This window comes from Protopterus annectens, chromosome 2.part2 (genome assembly GCF_019279795.1).
Source record: "Protopterus annectens isolate FY-2018-M chromosome 2.part2, PAN1.0, whole genome shotgun sequence".
Classification (NCBI taxonomy): Eukaryota; Metazoa; Chordata; order Ceratodontiformes; family Protopteridae; genus Protopterus; species Protopterus annectens.
The window spans coordinates 720,864,479-720,884,091 of NC_056730.1; the positions used below are offsets into that span (position 1 = coordinate 720,864,479).

At 36.9% G+C, this 19,613-nt stretch overlaps 1 protein-coding gene across 1 annotated transcript in view; it reads left to right on the plus strand.

Annotated features, from left to right (window-relative positions):
* PCSK1 (proprotein convertase subtilisin/kexin type 1) overlaps positions 1–19,613 on the plus strand; it is a 583,826-nt gene that overhangs the window by 455,546 nt on the left and 108,667 nt on the right. Inside the window, exon 9 of the mRNA XM_044064124.1 lies at positions 19,128–19,228. Coding sequence (XP_043920059.1) covers positions 19,128–19,228 — 101 coding nt within the window. The remainder of the gene's footprint in view (positions 1–19,127; positions 19,229–19,613) is intronic.

Below are 19,613 nucleotides of genomic sequence, written 5' to 3' on the forward strand. Positions count from 1 at the left end.
TAAGCAAAACTTGGGCACGAGTATCTCTCACAGCTGTGTATGTATATCCTGTAGGAGAACTTTAAGGATTTATCCTGGCATCTCTATTTATTTTTTCATTTTCACAAGTAGTATGCAGAAATGCATTATATGTGCAAAATTACTGCAGTACACAGATGATTCCATAGTAATTTATTGCCCTGATCCACCAAACTACCACTTGAGTTGCAGAGTTGCTTCAGTGTCACAAACAAACAGCTGTAGCAATACTTATAGACTTTTACTCAATGAGATGACAAAACTATTATTCTTCAGAAAATACTCCCAAGAAACTAAATGACATGTCACAAATGGAATAAAGATGTCAGCAGGCTAAACATATTAAGATGATAGGTAAAAGTATCTTAGCTTTACAATTGACTGGCATCTTAATTTCAGAAAGCATGTAGAGCATTCTAAAAGCCATCAACAAGACACTTTGTAACATTTTTTTGTATAAAGTTTATTTTCATAAATTCTGTGTTACATAAACTTCTATATGAAGTTATAACAAGGAAGCTTAAACTACTATGTCCTTTGCAATCCAGCCTTTTCATATAATAAAACTGCAAACCTTGCTTCTTTTACACATCACTATATTGCATTACAGAAGATCAACACATCTTGGTTTTCACTTACATATTACTCCACAAAATCCTGGCCAGCACATAGCACACCTGTTAACCAGTGAGAAGCACTGTATAGATCTTATGTCTTAGGTCTGCACATACTCATTGTATGCAAACCTCCCTTCAGTATTGATGATAGATTTCCCTGACTCCTTTTGGAAGAACATTGAAGCAGTCTCTTATTAGGAATCAAGACTGACTTGCAGTATTAGAAATTCCCTTAAAATCTGTAGTCTTAAGACTCACTTCATACTTCTGTTTGTGAAATTGCCTAAAAATACTGTTTGACTTAATTCTAACTTAAGGAAAGCTGTATTTACACAGATACTCATTATAAACTTCCAGCCCTCCATGATAGTTAAATATATCATAAAATTTTAATTTGTATATAAGTACATAACAATGATTTTACATTATTCACTGATGTAATATCATGGCTTCTTTACTTAATTAACATGCCTAACTAACCAATGTATTTATGATATTGCTAACAGTAACTAACTTGTAATATTCTTTCATTTTGGAAACTAGTAGTCCCTGTGTATGATTTGAAATTTCTATTTCTGTATTCCTGAGGTGTGCATTAGAAAACATCAATAGCTTTATTTTTATATAATAGATTCAGAGATATTCCAAGGCTCTGGAGTCTCATGATCATTCTCGCCTTACTAGTACCCTCCCTTAGGCCATACCTACTTCCTGCAGGAGGGCCATACTGGCCATTCCTGTGGTACATTTGATGATAGCCATCCAGTCATTTAATGTATGTTTAAAGGAAAACAGTAAAATATATTGCTTAAAATACAGTGGAAGCTTATTCCAGTGGTTTGAGAAATGCTGTGTTATAAACTCATCCTTACACCATGTTTTATTTATCTGTTGGTGAACATTTAGGTCCATGATTCTAGTATTAGAGAAGATGTTGGACTTGCAGAAAAAACAGTAGTTTCAGTACAACTGTTCTCTAATGGCACAGTAAACAAGATGGAAATATGTCTCCCCCTGTACTATATGTGTACCTTGGAATATTATATCATATTGGAATATCATTAATGTATTGTTGGAAGCTTTTATTCCTTGAGTTCCTCTGTAAATGGGTAGTGCCCAGATGAGATAACTCAGTCAACAAACAGTCAAATAAAAATGAAAAAATGTATATGAGTAGCCACTCCAAAATTAATAATAATCACAACAACAACAATAATAATAATAATAATAATAATAATAATAATAATAATAATAATAATAATAATAATAATAATATCCTTGCATATTTCTTCCATGCCCTGTCATACATGGAATTTTACAAACAGGTACTGCTGCCTAAAGCAACTCTTCATTCCCACAGTCCTGGCAGTGTTGGTATAGAACTGGGAATTCTTAAACTAGAATCCCCCCCCCAAAAAAAATACTCCATTATAGTCTGAATACACTGCTTCATGCACACCAAAGGTCTTTCACTAATCTGCACTAATCCTGCCTAATGATATTACTTCATTCTGCCTCTGAGGGCATTGCTTATCTACATGCTTCATACCCTTCTTAGTTATATAACTATATAGAAAATCGGTAATCACATGCGTTCCATGAAATTGTGCAGTGTGACTATCTTAGGGCCCTGTACTTTCTGTCTGTTTCTCTCTCTCTCTGTCTCCTAGTTTTACATCTGATATGACTTACATTGTCTTTTATGAGTCAGCAACACTGATCTGTCACATTCACTTCTAAGTCCTACCTTGGTGGGACCTCTGTGTGTGTGTGTTTTTTTTTCTTCATTGAGACCCATCATTACAATTTCTCCCCTCAGTGAGTGTCATAGGCCCTGAAGTAAATGTGTTTTAGGGTGCACTCCTATCTCCCATTCGTGAGTTATGAGTAGGTCATCCAGACAGTGAGCCATCATTTCTCTGTAACTTGTTGGTTTTCAGTTTTTATAGTTATATTCTGAAACTCTCAAACTGATGGATGGATGGATGGATGGATGGATGGATGGATGGATGGATGGATGGATGGATGGATGAATGCACAGTCTGAAGACATACATGGGTCAGAGTAAACCTGCACTCTACTTCATGGTCTGAAGACATGCATGGGTCAGAGTAAACTTGCACTCTACCTCACAGTCTGAAGACATGCATGGGTCAGAGTAAAACCTGCATGCTACCTCACAGTCTGAACACATGCATGGGTCAGAGCAAATCCTGTACTCTACCTCATGGTCTGAAGACATGCATGGGTCAGAGTAAAACCTCTATGCTACCTCACAGTCTGAAGACATGCTCGGGTCAGATTAAAACCTGTACTCTACCTCACGGTCTGAAGACATGCATGGGTCAGAGTAAATCCTGTATGCTACCTCACAGTTTGAAGACATGCATCAGAGTAAAGCTTGCAGTCTACCTCTCGGTCTGAAGATGTGCATGTGTTGGAGCAAAATCTGTACTCTACCTCATGACCTGAAGATGTGCATGTGTCAGAGTAGAACCTGTTTTCTACCTCATGGTCTGAAGACATGCATGGGTCAGAGTAAAACCTGCATTCTGCCTCTTATTGAAATACTTTGCTTTGCTTGACTGGCACAAGACCAATGGCTGCCATCATATTTGGCATAGTACATGCCTTTATCTCTGCCTAGACAGTGACCATGGAAGTATATATGACCCTATACTCTTCTTTGAAGATGCATTTATTAACTGCCAATTTCCATGGATATGACAGGTGATGGATAATGCTGCACTGTGAGGTCCTTTCTTAAGGACAAGTCTAATTGGGATGTATTGCTGCCATGCAAAAAGAAAATGGGTTATTGTAGCCTCCCTTCCAGCTATCCCTTTTCATAGCAGTTATTTAGTTATTTCAGTTTTCTTTGCTTCTCTTCCTCAAATTCCACATTGCACTGTATCATAACAGATGGCTAGCCACAAATCCTGAGTCAATCCTTAACAAAAATTTCTGGGCCACTTTTTCTCTGTCCTCCAAATCCAGTATTATGTCTTAATCTCATATACTCTCTTATCACATGGGCATCACTCACGAAATCAGTTGATCACAACAGATTCTCCAGCTCATCCTTGTAGGCACAATTTATTCTTCTGCGAACCCATTTTTAACTGACATCCTGCCACATCGACCACCCCGTCTGCCTCCTGTTCATGCCATGCTGAGTAATCTGTCTTGTAAAACTGCTGTTGCTCCAGATGTATTCCCTGTCCAACACCAACCACAGACATTACTGAGCACATACACTAGCCACTGGTAACAGCTGAAACTGTAAGTAGTGCTGCACTTCCTACCCTCACCGCTGTCTACTCATTTCTTTAATTGTTTGTTAGCTGACTGGGTGACGTGCAATAAGACCATTTAGGTTGCATAATACAATGATACAGGGTCTATGTTATATATTCAAACTTTAAAAATGTCGAATAGCATATGTTCGATAACATTTGTTTGACATTTGAAAGTTCGAATATATAATAAAAAAAGGAAAAAAGAAAAACATCCCTTAACGGTGCAAGCAGGAGACACACCCTCTGCATCCCCCACACCCCCCTACTTAAATATACCAACTCCGAGACCACACTTCATTGCAGAAAAGGGAAATTCTCCCATTCTGCACTGTACAGCTTCGTTAAAGTTATCCTTTGAACACTTAAAATGTTGATCATATGGTGTCGACCATATGACGTTCGACATTTCAAGCGTTCGTTTATTTGACATAGACCTAATGATACATATACACATTATAAGGAGAAAACCTATTGAAGTGTAGACATTAATATTCTGCACAGTGATCTGCACAGTAATGTTGAATTACATACAGCTTATATTCTGAGCTTATTCATTTGTTAATTTCCCCTTCTTGTCATTTCTTTCAAAGTCAGGGGTGAGTAGTGCATGCGATACCCATCCATCACATCTGTCTGCTTCCACACTGGTTCCCCTAAAACCTCACATTAATGCCCTTCTGTGCTATTTCCTAGCTTTTCCTTAAATGCTGCCTCAGTTATAATCGAAAAAATAGGTACCAACTGCAGACCAAACGAGCGTTTTACAAAAAAAAAAACTTTACTTTGAAAATGTCACATGTTTGTAATTTTGTCTGAAGAAGTGCGGAGATTATCTGCATGAAAGCGCTCACAGTACAAAGTAAAGTTTTTTTTTGTAAAACGCTCGTTTGGTCTGCAGTTGGTACCTATTTTTTCGTTTACTAAGTTTGTTTTTAAGTTTTGTTGTTTATGCCTCAGTTATAATGCTAGTGCCTCCTACAGTTCCTGTTTGGCACCAGCAAGTTGTTTCTTTTTGGTTCTTGTCTGTTGTGAACTATCAGATACATGTATTTTATCACCTGCATTGAAGCTGCAGTTTGGTTTGCAATTTTGCTTTGTTTTGGGGATGACATCCACCTTCTGTTTTCCTCTGTGTGGCCAGACTTCTCTCTAGATATGCATGTTTTCTTTCCCTTGCCTTTGGCTTTTCCTTCAAACTGACTGAGTCTGCTGCTCATAAACTTGTGTGACAACCACAAGTTTGTATTTCTCATAAATTCCAGTACCCAAGTGACAATGTTTATTTTGGGCTTCACCTTCATATTGCAACTGTAGTCCAAAGTAACATCACAAAACAACCTGACCTCAACTCCCCCATAAATGGCATTTGTTATTACTTTATTTACACACCTTTCATTTCATTCCCCTTTTTTCTGCTTTATGTTTATTTGGACTATGCCAACCCTTGCCTGCCTACTACCTACATGACTAAATCTGGTCACCTATCTGCCACTATGCAGGTGTCTTACCTGACAGTATTACCAATGCCTTTGAGCATGCATGATATAAACAAAAGTGCTTCCCCTTTATTATATGTGCATTTCTGTACTATTGCCTTGTACTTCTTTTGGTTTTATTTATTTGATTATTTATTTATTGACATTTGATTACTAGGAAAGTCTGACTGGGAGGAAGCCCATTTCAGTTCAGGCCCAGGGAGAAAAGCTCTAAATTTTTACAAAAAATTTTAAGAACAATGATTTTACAATCTTCAGAAATAAAACAAAAACATCTGTGGTTTAAATACTTATAACAAATTAGACATAATATAAACACATTGGTTAAGAATCAGTACAAGTTATGTGACAATCATTTAATATTTAGAGAAATTTTAGACAGTTTGTAGAGAGATTAAAGGTAACTTAGTCTAGTGAACAGGAATTGCAATATGAAGTGAGGGAAAAACAGGCTTATGGTATGTTAAGAGAGAAAGTCAGGAAGAGAATTTGATAGACGTAAGGAAGTAAGTGAAGGAGGAAGACTAACGAGGCATAAAGAATGAAAAGGTACTTGTTTGCATTTAGGGATATAGTTTATCCTGGTTTTGAACATGAACAGAGCCAGATTTTGGCTAGGAAGCCTTTCAGAGTGGTATTGAGAGATGGGAGGGAGGGTATTGACCTAATGGATACAGGTAAGGAGTTCCATGCTGAACAACCTTGTATGAGTACAGACAATGCCCAGCAGATTTGATAGGTTGGTCGACATGCAGGAGATTTGGTTACTGGATTGCAATGACTAACTGGGAGCATAGTTGTGTAGAATGTTTTTTAGAGCTGAATAGGCAAATGGACACTGGATAATTTTATAGCTGATAAGATGCTGTGTATAGGTTAGTTGATATGGCACTTCTAAACAATTTAGGCTTTTTAGTGCTATACAGTGATGGGTTCTGAAAGTGTTATTAACTGCAAATTTAGCTATTTTGTTATAGCATTGTTCAAGTTTTAATTTTTGTGATGCCTGGAGGTTAGTAAGTATGGGAGAACCATAAAGAATTGTGAGAGGAAATTAGTGGCAAGTGTAGTTTTAGTTGTGAGAAAACTTTTGGCTCTGTAAAGCATCCCTAGTCTTTGATAAGTTTTTCTTATGCAATTTTGTATATGCATTTCAAATGTAAGATTATCACCCACTGTCACCCCTAATAATTAGCTATGAGAAGTGACCTCAATGTTTCTATTATCAAGGGACAAGACTTTAAATTCTGATTTATGAGATAAGGATTTGAGGAAAAAAAGTAGTAGTTTGGTTATTTTTGGCATGAGCATAAGTGTGAGTTTTCCCAAGATCTACTTTACTTTTGAGCCAATCTGGCCCAAGTGCCCACTGCCAGATTTACAGCCCATGTATAGCGTACTCTTTAGATCCATCCAGCTTATCATAATGGATGTGTACAAGAGCAAACTATCTTATAATTCTCCTTCTGCTTTCTAAACTTGCTGTCACTACCCCACATCACTATGTACCTGTCACACTGTAACTATTCAAGCATTTTTCATTCCGCTGATCATCATGGCCTGAACCAGTTGTTGTTGGATCATTAATTAAAGTAAACACATTTCCATCTATGAGGCAAGTGTAGTCTGCGTAATTTACAGTATGACTGACCAAACTTGGCCAGAACCTTGAATCATTTGAAAATTTCAAGCAGCTTGACCAGCATCCATTGACCCTTCCTCAGTCCGAAATGACCAATCGTGTTTGCCATCCTTAATCAGATTAATCATATTTCCTTTCAAATTGCAGTATGAGCTATATATTGTTTACTGTAGCCAACCTAGTATGGTCATACTATTGATTCACTTAAACAGCTCCACTCACCTGATCATATTGTTCTGTCATATTACTAATTAACCCCATATTTTTCTGTTCTTGTATATATATATATATATATATATATATATATATATATATATATATATACATTCTCCCATTTGGCCATGCCAGCCATCCAGCCCACTCTATAGCCACTTAACTTGACAGTTGTCAGTGCTATACCTCTCAGCTGTCTCTGATTTTACAGAAAATCTCTAATTTTACCTCATATTTTTCCCTGGCCATTATAGAATTTTTGATTTGTTGGTAAATCATCAAGCATAACAGCTAATCAATTACATCAAACATCTGAGTTTCATATGTGTCGCTCTAAAAATGCATGGTGATGCAAAACCTGTTGTTCTATTAACTTTTTTAATTTGGACTACATTGATATTTATAAATTGTCACTGATTTTGAGCTTTATGTTTGTCTTTTTGCTAATTCTTAAACAAGGAATTTGATATGTATACTCAGTACTTCAGACTCAGTTTGGATCTGTAGCAGCACACTTGCTTTAGAATGCCTAATTTTCTTAGGATTAAATAAAGAATGTTACCTTATAGTACCAAATACCATAAAGCTAGTAACATTCTTATTTACTTTAGCCATTGTGCTAACCTCAAACTCAGCATGAATAATTTGCATCCTGATTTTATTATCTATGCAGTAACCAATAACAAGGTTAACTCAGTCAGCTACCATAAACAATAGTAATACAGTATGTTTACAGTCTCCCTGTAGAATTCACAGAGACAGGAAACATTATGGAGGGCCTGTCCACAGAGTAGCAGACAGAGTACATGTTTCCCTAATTTACAAGAAGAAGAGTAAACAAATCCACAGGATATATATTACTGTAATCCTGGGTGATGTGGTGGGCAGATGACATGCAGAGAAGTGATATGAAATTATGTCAATGATATCTGCGATTCACAATCAGGGATAGACATACACATCCTAATAGGTGTGCAGTGAGTGACAATGCAGACAAAGCAGCCTATCTGTACAGTAGCTGGCCACAGTAATTCAATGTATATCCCAGTAGTTGGTGTAGTTTCCAAAGTCCATATTACAATATAATTGGGTGCTCCTTCAACACATACAAGCCCATCTATACAAACCCCTACTGCCAATGGTCCAACATGAATATACTCCAAGGACAGCAAAAAATGAGCATGCATTTCTGTATTTTATTAAATGCATGCCTGAAGGCTATCACTACCATCATTTGTTCTTGAACTCAGTATTGACAAAGTTACATAATGCCACTCTGCATCACCTCTGCTCACCAGTAATGTGATGAAAGGATTTCCTCCGAGGAGGCCAGTATGGAAAAGCGTAGCTGTTCCTTGATATTGTTTTCCTCTTTGGTAAAATTCCAAAGATTTGTGAAATGGAGATGAGGGGACTTTAGATGTGACATGTATTTCAAAGTATTGTTGCAGTATGTACATACCCAACTAAATAGTTGCTCTGCAGGAAAAGAAAGCAGCTTTGGCACAAAGATTTATACACAGAGTGTGATCCGTTACATATATGTGTGTAGATGGCCAAAGGCATACACTATGCTTGTTATCACCCCCACATGTAACACTATGACAGTCTAAGTCACATGCAATGTAAACATGAACCTAGAGTGCCAGTGTCTGGCCCCCTACACTAAATGTGGACGCATTCATTAATAACTATTAACCAACAAATTATGTGATGCAGTTTGCACAATACCAGAGTAAATGTCCTGACTTTGTGTTGTGCCAGGCACAAATAGGACAAGTCACATACTGTGCCAGTTTTGAAGGGTGAGGAAAGAAAACAAGTGGGTTGATATCAGACATCCTTTGCAGGCTTCAAATGGACAGGTCCATTACTTATGCTGCATTTCTATGGCAGCATGTCCTGTCCTGCATAATAGATGTATTTTCTGATCATTTGGATTGTGAATGATTACTTGTGTGCTAGCCAATCTCCAGCATGTTGCTTTGGATGCGGTATCATAGGTTATGAGTAGTGGCAAGTTGTCTTAGATATACCACACTTGCTCGGCTACAGATGTACCACCCACTGTGACAGATTATTGTACTGTATAGTAGAATAACACACACATAACAACTGGTATTTATTCACACACTCATTGCAACAATTGGAATTGTGATTGTCATGGGTGTTACTTATGTCCATTAAGAATACCCTGAGTGCGACTAGGCCGACTTCTCTTTGCCAATCATCTTCACAAATAAGACTACCTCTACACTGCTTTTGTTATAAAGCAAAAAGGAGGTGTGTGAATCTCTTGCCTCTCAAATTTTGACATTGAAAATACAATTTATGGAATCACTCCTTGCTACATTTTTCTTGACTGCAAAACATAGTCAGAAACTGGTGAAATGCAAAATGAGCGAATGGAATACTTAATAAAATATTTTGAGCAGCAATCACTCAATATTCTCTAGAAGGTGCAAGTCAGTTTTTCTTACATTTTTCTCTTTTATATCAGTTTACAAGGGAAAGCCTAGTTCTTCACCATATCAAATGTGCTGCAGACTGCATTAATGACAAAACACACCATTTTTGAATTGAGACAGCAAACTCTACATAATCTGTATAAAAATAACTAACATTTGGATTAAGATCCATTTAAATTCTTCTTCCAAATCAAATATTGCTATGTAAGTTGCCTAAGGCAAATAAATGGTAAAATTTCATGTAGCATGCCAAAAAAAAAAAAAAAACTCGCATAGTAGATTGTGACAGTACCTTACAAACCCTAATACAGTTCGTACCTTGACAAAACCGCTCTGAAATATTGCCACCTGCTAAGTGAACTTTATCAACAACTGCCTCTCAATCAAGAAATCCTTCTAGGAAACATTGACAGAAGAAACACAAAATGAATATTATGGCTTCACATTAATTTTCCACTCCTTAATTAGTATGTCTCTTAGTTCACTACCTGAGGAGGAGAAAGTTCTGCCACTTGAAGAGGATGAAGATGATGGTCACAGTTTCTTTAGGAAAAAAAGGAAATTTTGTTGCTGAAGACTCAGAAAATGTAACTCCATGACCTCATAAAGTTTGCACAGGCTCAGTTACCATAATTATTTTTATATAGTGCTCCCAGATGAGAACTTTAAGAAGAGCTTGAAAACATTTGTGTGTGTGATCACTAGTAAGTTTACAGTAAAGGCGTTGATTCTACTTTTAATCATGTTCTAAATTTCTATTTAAATGCTTTTGTTGCATCTTATTTTACTGTGGTGGAACTTTTGTTCCTGGCCTCCCCAGTCATTCATGATGTCATGGCAGGAGTTTTAAACTTCAAGAAAATATTCAAGGGGTGGAGCTTAACAGCAAAAGTATATGCACTAATAATGTATTTTTGTTATTGTATATGGTAAAGAAAATTACATTCATTTCCAAGGGTTTGTTATTTGCATTTGCTATACAAAGTATAACAGTACACTTTAAGATGCATTAGAAGTGTAAGAAAATATGTGCGAATTCATATAATAGCATTCTTTGAAAGTATATATTGCTATTGTATAGTTTCAGTCAACAGGGATGCCACACAGTTTATCTGACATAACAAGACTGTGACATGAAGTACTAAATGCACGGATATGCCTAATAAAGTACAAGTAGCAAGGATGCTGTTTTTATTCATATTAAATCACCAGCACTTCATAATTTAAGAAAGATGTCATAAAACAGCATTCTGCTATTGCTTGCTGCACCGTGGTATATTTTTGCATAATATTCAATGCACAAGTAATTGCTAAATCAGAAGTATAACTAGGATGAGGGAAAGTGGGCAGTCACCCTGGGGAGCAAGGTGGTGGGACACAAACAGGGCATCCCAATCAAATGGTAGTACAGTATCGTACCAACATCCATTACCATATCAGCATTCTGAATAGTGATACAGAAATCAGTATTCTTTATTAATCTATTTTTATTTACTGCATTTGTTGACCAGAAAAGTTTAACTGGGCAGCAAGTCCACTTTCCAGAAGAGGCCCTTATATTAAAAATTATACATAATGTAGAAAAAAAAAACATCTTACAAATTTGTATGTAGTCCATTGAATAAAGATATTTGTAAATGTTATGCAGTGTACAAAAAAGTAATTCAATAGTATTCTGAAAAAGTCTGTATACTAATAGAGTCATTGCAGATAGTACAATAAGGCACAGACGCAGGTCATTGTTTTGCGCAAAGGAAGATGAGTATAATTCAATATATACAGACATACATTTCAGTGATCCAGTACCATTGTACATTTCAGTAACAAGTTTCATAATAAAGGCATAAAATAGGCAAAGTTGCATAAAACAGCATCCTTTTATGCTTCAGTTTTGTTTTTATTTATCTATTAGTTAGCGGCTGGCATAGTAAACTAAAGACTGCTGGAGCAAGAAGCACTAGAAGTGATTACAAGTGCATAGGAGGAGGAGACCGAGGGCAAAGAAGATTCTACAGGTGAATGTAATAAAGATAAAGTGAGCTGGAAAGTGGGGGTGTGGTAGTCAGGTATGGTGAGGGGGTGAGATTATAGAGAAAAACGGTTGTGAGAAGGAGATGACAGCGAAGTAGATGAAGGGTAAGAAAGTGTAAAATTATAGTTTAGTCTGGAGGGCACTTATCCAGGTATCATGCAGGGGAAGAGCCAGAGATTCTGCAGGTGTGACTTTAGTTTCAGTTTAAAATGTTTGAGGAATGATTCTTTTTTTAGAAGAACAGGTATAGTGCTCCATGCTTTGGTGACATAGTTTGAGAAAACACTGTCACCAGCTGTATAACTGGATTTACTGACATGGAGGAACAGCATTTGAGATGAATAAAGGGGCCTGTTTGGCTTGTATTGTTGGATTAGAGTTGACAGAGATGGGCAGTTTGTAGATTCACATATAAGGTTATGAGTAGTTGCAAGCTGGAAGTAAAATAGTAAGTGTGGTAGTTCTAGTCAAGTTAGTTCTGTGAGTGCTATGCAGTGGTGGGATTTTTGAGGGTGAGTTACTGCGAACTTTGCTACCTTGTGATAGTGCTGTTCAGGCTTAGAGAGCTGAGAGACTTGTAAGTTGGAGAAAACAGGGGCTGTGTAGAGAAGTGTTTGGAGTAGTAGGGTTGAGGCTAATTGTTTTTTGGTTTGGCCAGTCACAATTTTGACTCCATATAGGGAACCTAGTTTCTTGGTGAGTTTCCTGTACTGTATGTTGGATGTAATACTCAGATGTTAAGCTATTGTCGATGTAGATGCCAAGCAGCTTATTATGTGGGACGGTTTAAATTTTAGTGAAGGATTCTTGAGTGATTTGTTGCTGGTTTGGGGTGGTACATATAAAGACAGAGTCATCGGTGTACTGAATTATAGTGGCTGATCTGGAGGCATCTGGGAGATTACTAATGAAAAGAATGAGGCCAAGAATGGGTCCTGTGGGGACACCTGAGGGCATTGAGATGAGAAAGTAGAAGTTTTTGTGCCATTTTACAGCCCCTGATCCGTTAGCAACATAGCTGTTAAACCATGTGGTAGAGGTTTCATCAAATCAGAGAGTTGAGAGTATTTGTAGGAAAATGGGGTATGAGACTGAGATGATGGCTTTGGAAAGGGCTAGGATGAGGGTAGATACTAGCCTTCCTTCATTCCTATGGGTATTTACAGCATTAATGAGATGTAGGAGGGGTGCAATAGTACTATGATGAGGAGAAAGCTGTGTTGAGGGGGGGGGAGGTATTTTTGGTGAAGTGTTGGGAGATCTGGGCCTGAATGCATTTTTCAAGAATTTTAGATAAGGGGGACATGGTAGCAATAGGGTGGTAGGTAGTAAGTTCAGCATTATTTCCTCCATTATTTAATGGTAGGATATAACTTTTTTTTCCCATAGTGCTGGGACGTATGCTTCTGAGATAGAGCAGTTTATGAGTATGGAAATGGGATAGGCTATAGCCTCAGGAGCCATTTATAGATATCAGGCGGGGAGATCATTGGGTTCTAGGGTAGTGGATTTTAGTTTTAAAAGAAATCTTTTAATAGCTGAAGCAGGAAGCGGCTGCAGTGAAATGGAGGCAGAGTTACAGGTGTTGCTGAGAATGGAGGGTGAAATGTGCTATTTGATTAGGGATGTGACTGAATGTATGAAGTGCACACTGATGAGAGTGGCAGTGTTTTCCGTGTTGCTGGGCACAGTGGGTTCAAATTGGGTGGTATGGCCTGCTTTCAGGATTTTGTTAATAGTTGAACAGAATGCCTTTGGCTTTAGAATATTTTTGGCCTGTAGATTAGAGTAGTATTTTTTATCTGTTTTGACTTGGTATTTAGTGTGATCTCGAAGTTAATGAAAAATGTGTTAGTTGTTTTGTATTTTATTTTTGATGCAGGGTATCCAGGCCTTGTCTCTGAGATGTGTTAGATATTTTGTGATTCTGGTCAGCTAAGGGATTGGTATAGCTTTTACATATTTTGTTCTGAGAGGAGCTAAACTGTTTAGTATGTTAGGGAAAATTCTGGAGAATTTGACAAATACATCCTATAAGGGGAGTACCTTTAGATGTTGCCAGCTACAAAGTTTTAGGTTCTGGCGAAATGTTTCTTTTTGGAAGCATGAGAGATTGCATACTTCATTTAAGTGGTATGGTTTGGGAGTGTGGTTTTGAACTCTGATGACAAAGGCAGGAAGGTGGTCACTTAGAGCATTAAAGAGAGAGCCATAGGTGAATATTTTGTTAAGGGAGGAGTAGAGTGTCCAATCAAGTAATGAACCTTAGTTCGGGGGTGTTAGGTATATGCTATTAAGATATTTGATATGACTGGCAAGTTGCCTAGATGGGTATGGCTTTGAATGTGTAAGTTAAGGTTATGTATGGGTGGGTGGAGTTAGGGAGTAGGTTAGTCTGAATAGGAAGGTAAAGTTACCAAAAACAATCAGTAAAGTGAACTTGAAGCATAAGAAGGTGCTTCCATTCAGCAAATGCCAAATATGTTCACTATTTTTGTATCTTTAGCTTGTTATTTAAATTAATTATGCCACTGTTAGCCCAATATCAGGTTATCCCTGATTAATAGTAGTATACAACATTAAAAAAGCAAAAGTACTTAACCATTTAACCAATTGTCTGATTGTAATAAAGGTTTCTATGGACTTTGAACTGCTAAGTCTATAGGCCACCCTCCCCAAAAAGCACCAAGAAATTAAAAAAAAAGCCCAAAATGCTGTACTGCAGCTCAGGAAAAATAAAATACTAGCTCAGAAATGAAAGTGGTTTCACAAGTGCCTGGGGAAAAGGAGAAATTTAAGGAAGGGAGACAGTGGTCCGCTAAAAATAATCAATGGATCCCAGTTGAAAGGTGAGAGTACCAATGGAGCTGCAGTGGTCTAAGATAGTGGACAGAGTGTTTTGTTTTATAGGTTGGTACTAAGCTAACTGCCCTTGTGAGCCATTTTAAGCTGAGCCAATTATCCCTTGTGAGACTCAAACCCTGCACCTTGTGTTTGTAAGGTAAACACCTTAACCACTAGGCCACCTTCCCTATTTATAAAGAGTTTGCATAAAAATATAGCTCTTACACAATGTTCTAACTGCAGACTTCATTGTTACATAAATTATAGATATATTTACTTGCATAAATTGTATTTTCCTATACAGAAAAATAAAAACATATTTTTCTAACTTAAAGATAAGAATGCATGCTCTAAGTTGATGTGGGCACAAATGCTTGTCTTAGAGAAGAAATTGGTTTATCTAACATCTGGGGTAAGGATAAATAAACTTAACGAAGGGAGACCAAGGGTGACTCCCTTGAAGGCATGCGGTGCCAATGAAGAGAGACTGAAGAAGAGATGTAATGGGTGTAGCTAGTCTAGAAAAAGAGTTGTGGAGCAAGAACAGTAAGGAGTAAATCTCAGTGTCTCTTAGGAAGCAGAGAATAAAAACTGACCAACAGGATGTCTGTCGAGGAAGGTTTACAGACTGCCACGCTATCGGTTACAAACTAGGCCATTAAAGCACTTGTCTGTGCAGGTTAAAATACATGAAGAAAGGACTGGCTACCCAACACTTTCTTAAAGCACAAGGGCAGAGGAGGTAGAAAGTTTGTCCAAAATAAATGGTAGATGGCTGGAGTTGACCGAGACTGCCTTTTGGATGAGCCTGCTGTGTTTGTGCTTTATGGATGTTTCCAGTGAACCTCTTTTGTGGTTATGCCAAAAACACAGTTTTAAAAGTAGAAAGATTTTTCCTGAAATAGGAGTTCAGGGGTAGAGATTGGAGGCTGGGAAGAATGAACCTGGTTTTAAGCATCAGATCAGAGGAAGGGAATTGTTTTCTTTTTGCTCTTCAGCTTAGATTTGATGGTGACCAGATCATGAATGGAACAAGACACAAGATGAGAAAGTTATGGCACTGGTTTAATGAAGATTGCCATGTTTTACTAGCACTGATGTATTGACACATCTTGCTTGTCATGAAAACCACCTATTCCACTGTTAGGGTTAATGGGTCTATATCAGATTGTCGAATGCTGACAACTTTGAAGCTTCAAACTTCAGACTTAAAAGTTCGAAGTCTAAAACCATCGAATGTCAAAAAAAAAAAAAAAACACTCAAAACCCAAAACAAAAAAAAATGCTCTATGCAGGGGGGCAAGCCCCCCTGCATCCCCCATACCCCCTGCTACTTAAATATACCAACTCCAAGATCATACTACAGTGCAGTAAAGGGAAAGCTTCCTTTCCCGCACTCTATGGCGATCTCTGTTATACGCTTTGATGTTTTTACACTTTAAACATTCAAGTTCGAAGTTTAGTGCTTTGAACTTGTCAGCATTCAACATTATGATATAGACCCAGGTTAATATATCATTTAAATGCAATACTTCAACAGAGAGTACCTTTTCTAATTTATCTTATGGTATTGTGCTTTAATGTGTATCAAAACACTGTAGTGGCTATGAAAATTAATATTTTTAATGTTGGTTTTGAAAATGTATGCTACCAGATGACAGTGTTGTGCTCATATCTTACAAAGCTTTGCTTAGCATTGGCAGTGTGTGTATTAATCCTTATATTCATAGCAAATACATTATCAAAACCACCGGCTATTAAAATACTCAGTAATGTTTTTATTACTAAACAGATATTGACATGAATCACTTCATTCACATGTGATATGTTAAACCAGTGGTCCTTCACATTTCTTGCATGTTTTTACCCCTACTGTCTGTCCACAATGAGTCCCCTCCTGTTCAGCTCGCCGATGGGCAGTCCTTCACCAGAGTGAGGATTAACCAGGAGGGAAAATCAATTAGGCAGCCTGCAGGGGTGGTTTGTATCCTTGCCTTTCTACCCAGCCATGCTTCACACATGTAGCAAGGTGCTGGGAAGGACATGCAATATACCATGCATAGAGGATGTTCCCTGACTTCTACAAGGGAATCCCCTTCAAGCAGTCCTGCCCCTCCCCTCAGAGCACCAATGGTATCCTTACCAGCCTCCCCTAGGGACACTGCAATAGCTAGTGTGCACACAAGTGCATACAAAACCCTCTGACACACAGGGAAGGTGAACTGGCCACACGCCCTATTCCTTCCTGCCTGGGTCCTGCAGTGCCTAGTCACCTGGGTCACAGTAACAGCTCCTTCTCCCTTAATGATGGAAAGAGACAATTATTCACACTTTTGATTAAAAATTTGTGAGTTAAAATGGCAAAACAGTGGGCTGTAAACAAGTTGTCCTTGAAAAAAAATTGCTATAATAAGGTAAGACATTATAACTTCAAGCAAATCTCAGCATTCTGCAAGGAGCCACGATTAAGTGAGATATGCCATTATGGTTTTTCATGGCAGAGAAGTCAAAGTTTAGTAATCCAGCTTTTCTCAGTCATTGGAGTGGGTGAAGGTTATTAAACATTGTGCTCATTTGAAAATTACATATTAATGTATTTTCAAAGTAGCTTATTGGTGTTCAGGATTTTACTAGTGATATTAATCTGATAGTACGAACTACAAGAAACATTTGCATCTTTTTTAAATAACTGCATTGTTAACATTGTTAAAAAAGACTTTATTAACTGTAGGGATTATTCCTGTGAGAATGCTGGATAGCGTACTGCGGCAATATCTCTCTCTCTCTCTCTCTATATATATATATATATATATATATAGATAGATATATGAAATCTATCCATCTATATACATATATATATATAGAGAGAGAGAGATGCAGATATCTATATTTGGAGCTATATCTGTATCTATCTATATATATTTATATATATATATATATATATATATATATATATATATATATATATATATATATATATATCTTGATGTGCACATAGGCATCTCTACATTGCAACTGCTAAAGTAGATTTTGCCCTGCTGTCTGCCCTGTAAGTAGTATTTTATTCTTTCTAAAAATATAGTGGTTTATTTGAGAAATGGGAATTGTTCTGAAATTAGTATGACATCTTTGTTGAATTATCTAAAAAAAGTTACTTATCATGATATGTATTATCCTTATCTTCTTACATTGTATGAAAATTAATTAATGGAGCCATAAAATACATCTGATAATGTTCCTAGTTATTTATTAATAATCACTTAGTACGTTCATAGCTACAATGCCTTTTCTGTAATCCAGTGTTTCTACAAAAAAACATTCATATCTACAATGCCTTTTCTGTAAGCTAATGATTCTGTAAAAAATGTATACATGCTCCATAGAAAACAGATCATGCCCAAAAAAGGACTGGAGGGCAAGTCCAGTCCACCTGTTATCAAATAAATAAAAATAAAAATAAGCAATTTGAATTGGTTGCATGAGTCCCAAACAGAAGCTGACATCTTCCTTGGCAAAGGGATTACAGTTGGGATGATAATAGCAAATGATACTGTGGTGATATTGAATGTTATTTTTCCTTGATTTGATTATCTTTTGTATAGTAGCAATTAATTTTTTCATCAGAAGCAGTTAATAATAGGATTTGATATTCTATATTTGTATCCTTATGTAATAAATGTCATAACACTGGTTTTGTTGATTTCAAACATGTTTCTTCTGTGGGATTAGAAATCAGTATATTAATCACAGCAGTTGGGCAACTAGTAATGTATGTGTGTATATGTAATGTTTAATATTTTATTGTTGTTGCTTGCAGCATCATTCTCTGACTAGGAGTAACACAATTGGATGAGGAATTGTTGCAAAATTATAGCTAGACAGAGAAACACCCAATCTAAATGCATCAAGTGACAAATTATGATATTGTACTTCTCACCATAGTTATTGTATGGAGATTCTGGGATTCCTAGTAAGAGGAAATTTTACCATAGAAGCTTAATACATTTAATGGTTATATAACAAAATTGTCCGGATATCATCCTTCAGCATAATCATTGCAGCATTTACAGTGTAAGTGGTGCAACAGGGATCATGCTTGTCTTTGATGCAAAAGGCTGTGGGTTTGATTCTCACACTAAGCAGATGGATATCTGCCACTACAGTTTAGCATGGATGGGTTGTTGCACTCCTGAGTATGTCATCCTTTGGATGAGATTTTAAACTGCATTGCTATCTGCTTGAGTGGGTGCTAGCTTAGCTGGATGTTAAAGATTACCACCTCATGTCTCCTTTAAAAAGAGAACATTAGCCTGTTCAACAGAGGATGCATAAATAAAAATGCACTATTCATTAAAATTATGATACCAGAAAATAAAAACTGAGACAGAAATAATGTTCTGATTCAGCTCCCTCTCTCTCTCTCTCCCTGACTCTTTATCATTGCCTTTGCAATCTGTTTTAATAATTTTTAGAGTAATCAGTCACTTTTTTTTTTCAGTCCAGTGCTGACCTTCACAATGACTGCACCGAGACACATACAGGTACATCAGCATCTGCTCCTTTAGCAGCAGGAATCTTTGCACTTGCCTTGGAAGCCAAGTAAGTACTAAGTTGTAGATGTTTCCTTATGGAATCTTACAGATGCATGCAACATTACAGTGAAATTTTGTACTGTATACTTTTTAACTTGTAATAAAGAAGCAAATTTCATTCAAACAGCACATTATTCCTTTACAATTTTCAACACATTTTTCTTAAACTGCAATATTCTCTAAATCAATCAATACTCAAGTATAATCACATAAATCTTCCCCACATCCACTGCTTATAGGCTTATATTGATAAATACATATATCTGCAATCTAGTATTAAAAACAGTGAAATTGTCACACCTGAGAGGCAGAGCCTATATTTGTAGCACAAAATTCTTAGTGTCTATGAAGCCTTAGAGTTTGGAGAAACACAAGTAGCATTGCTTAGCTTA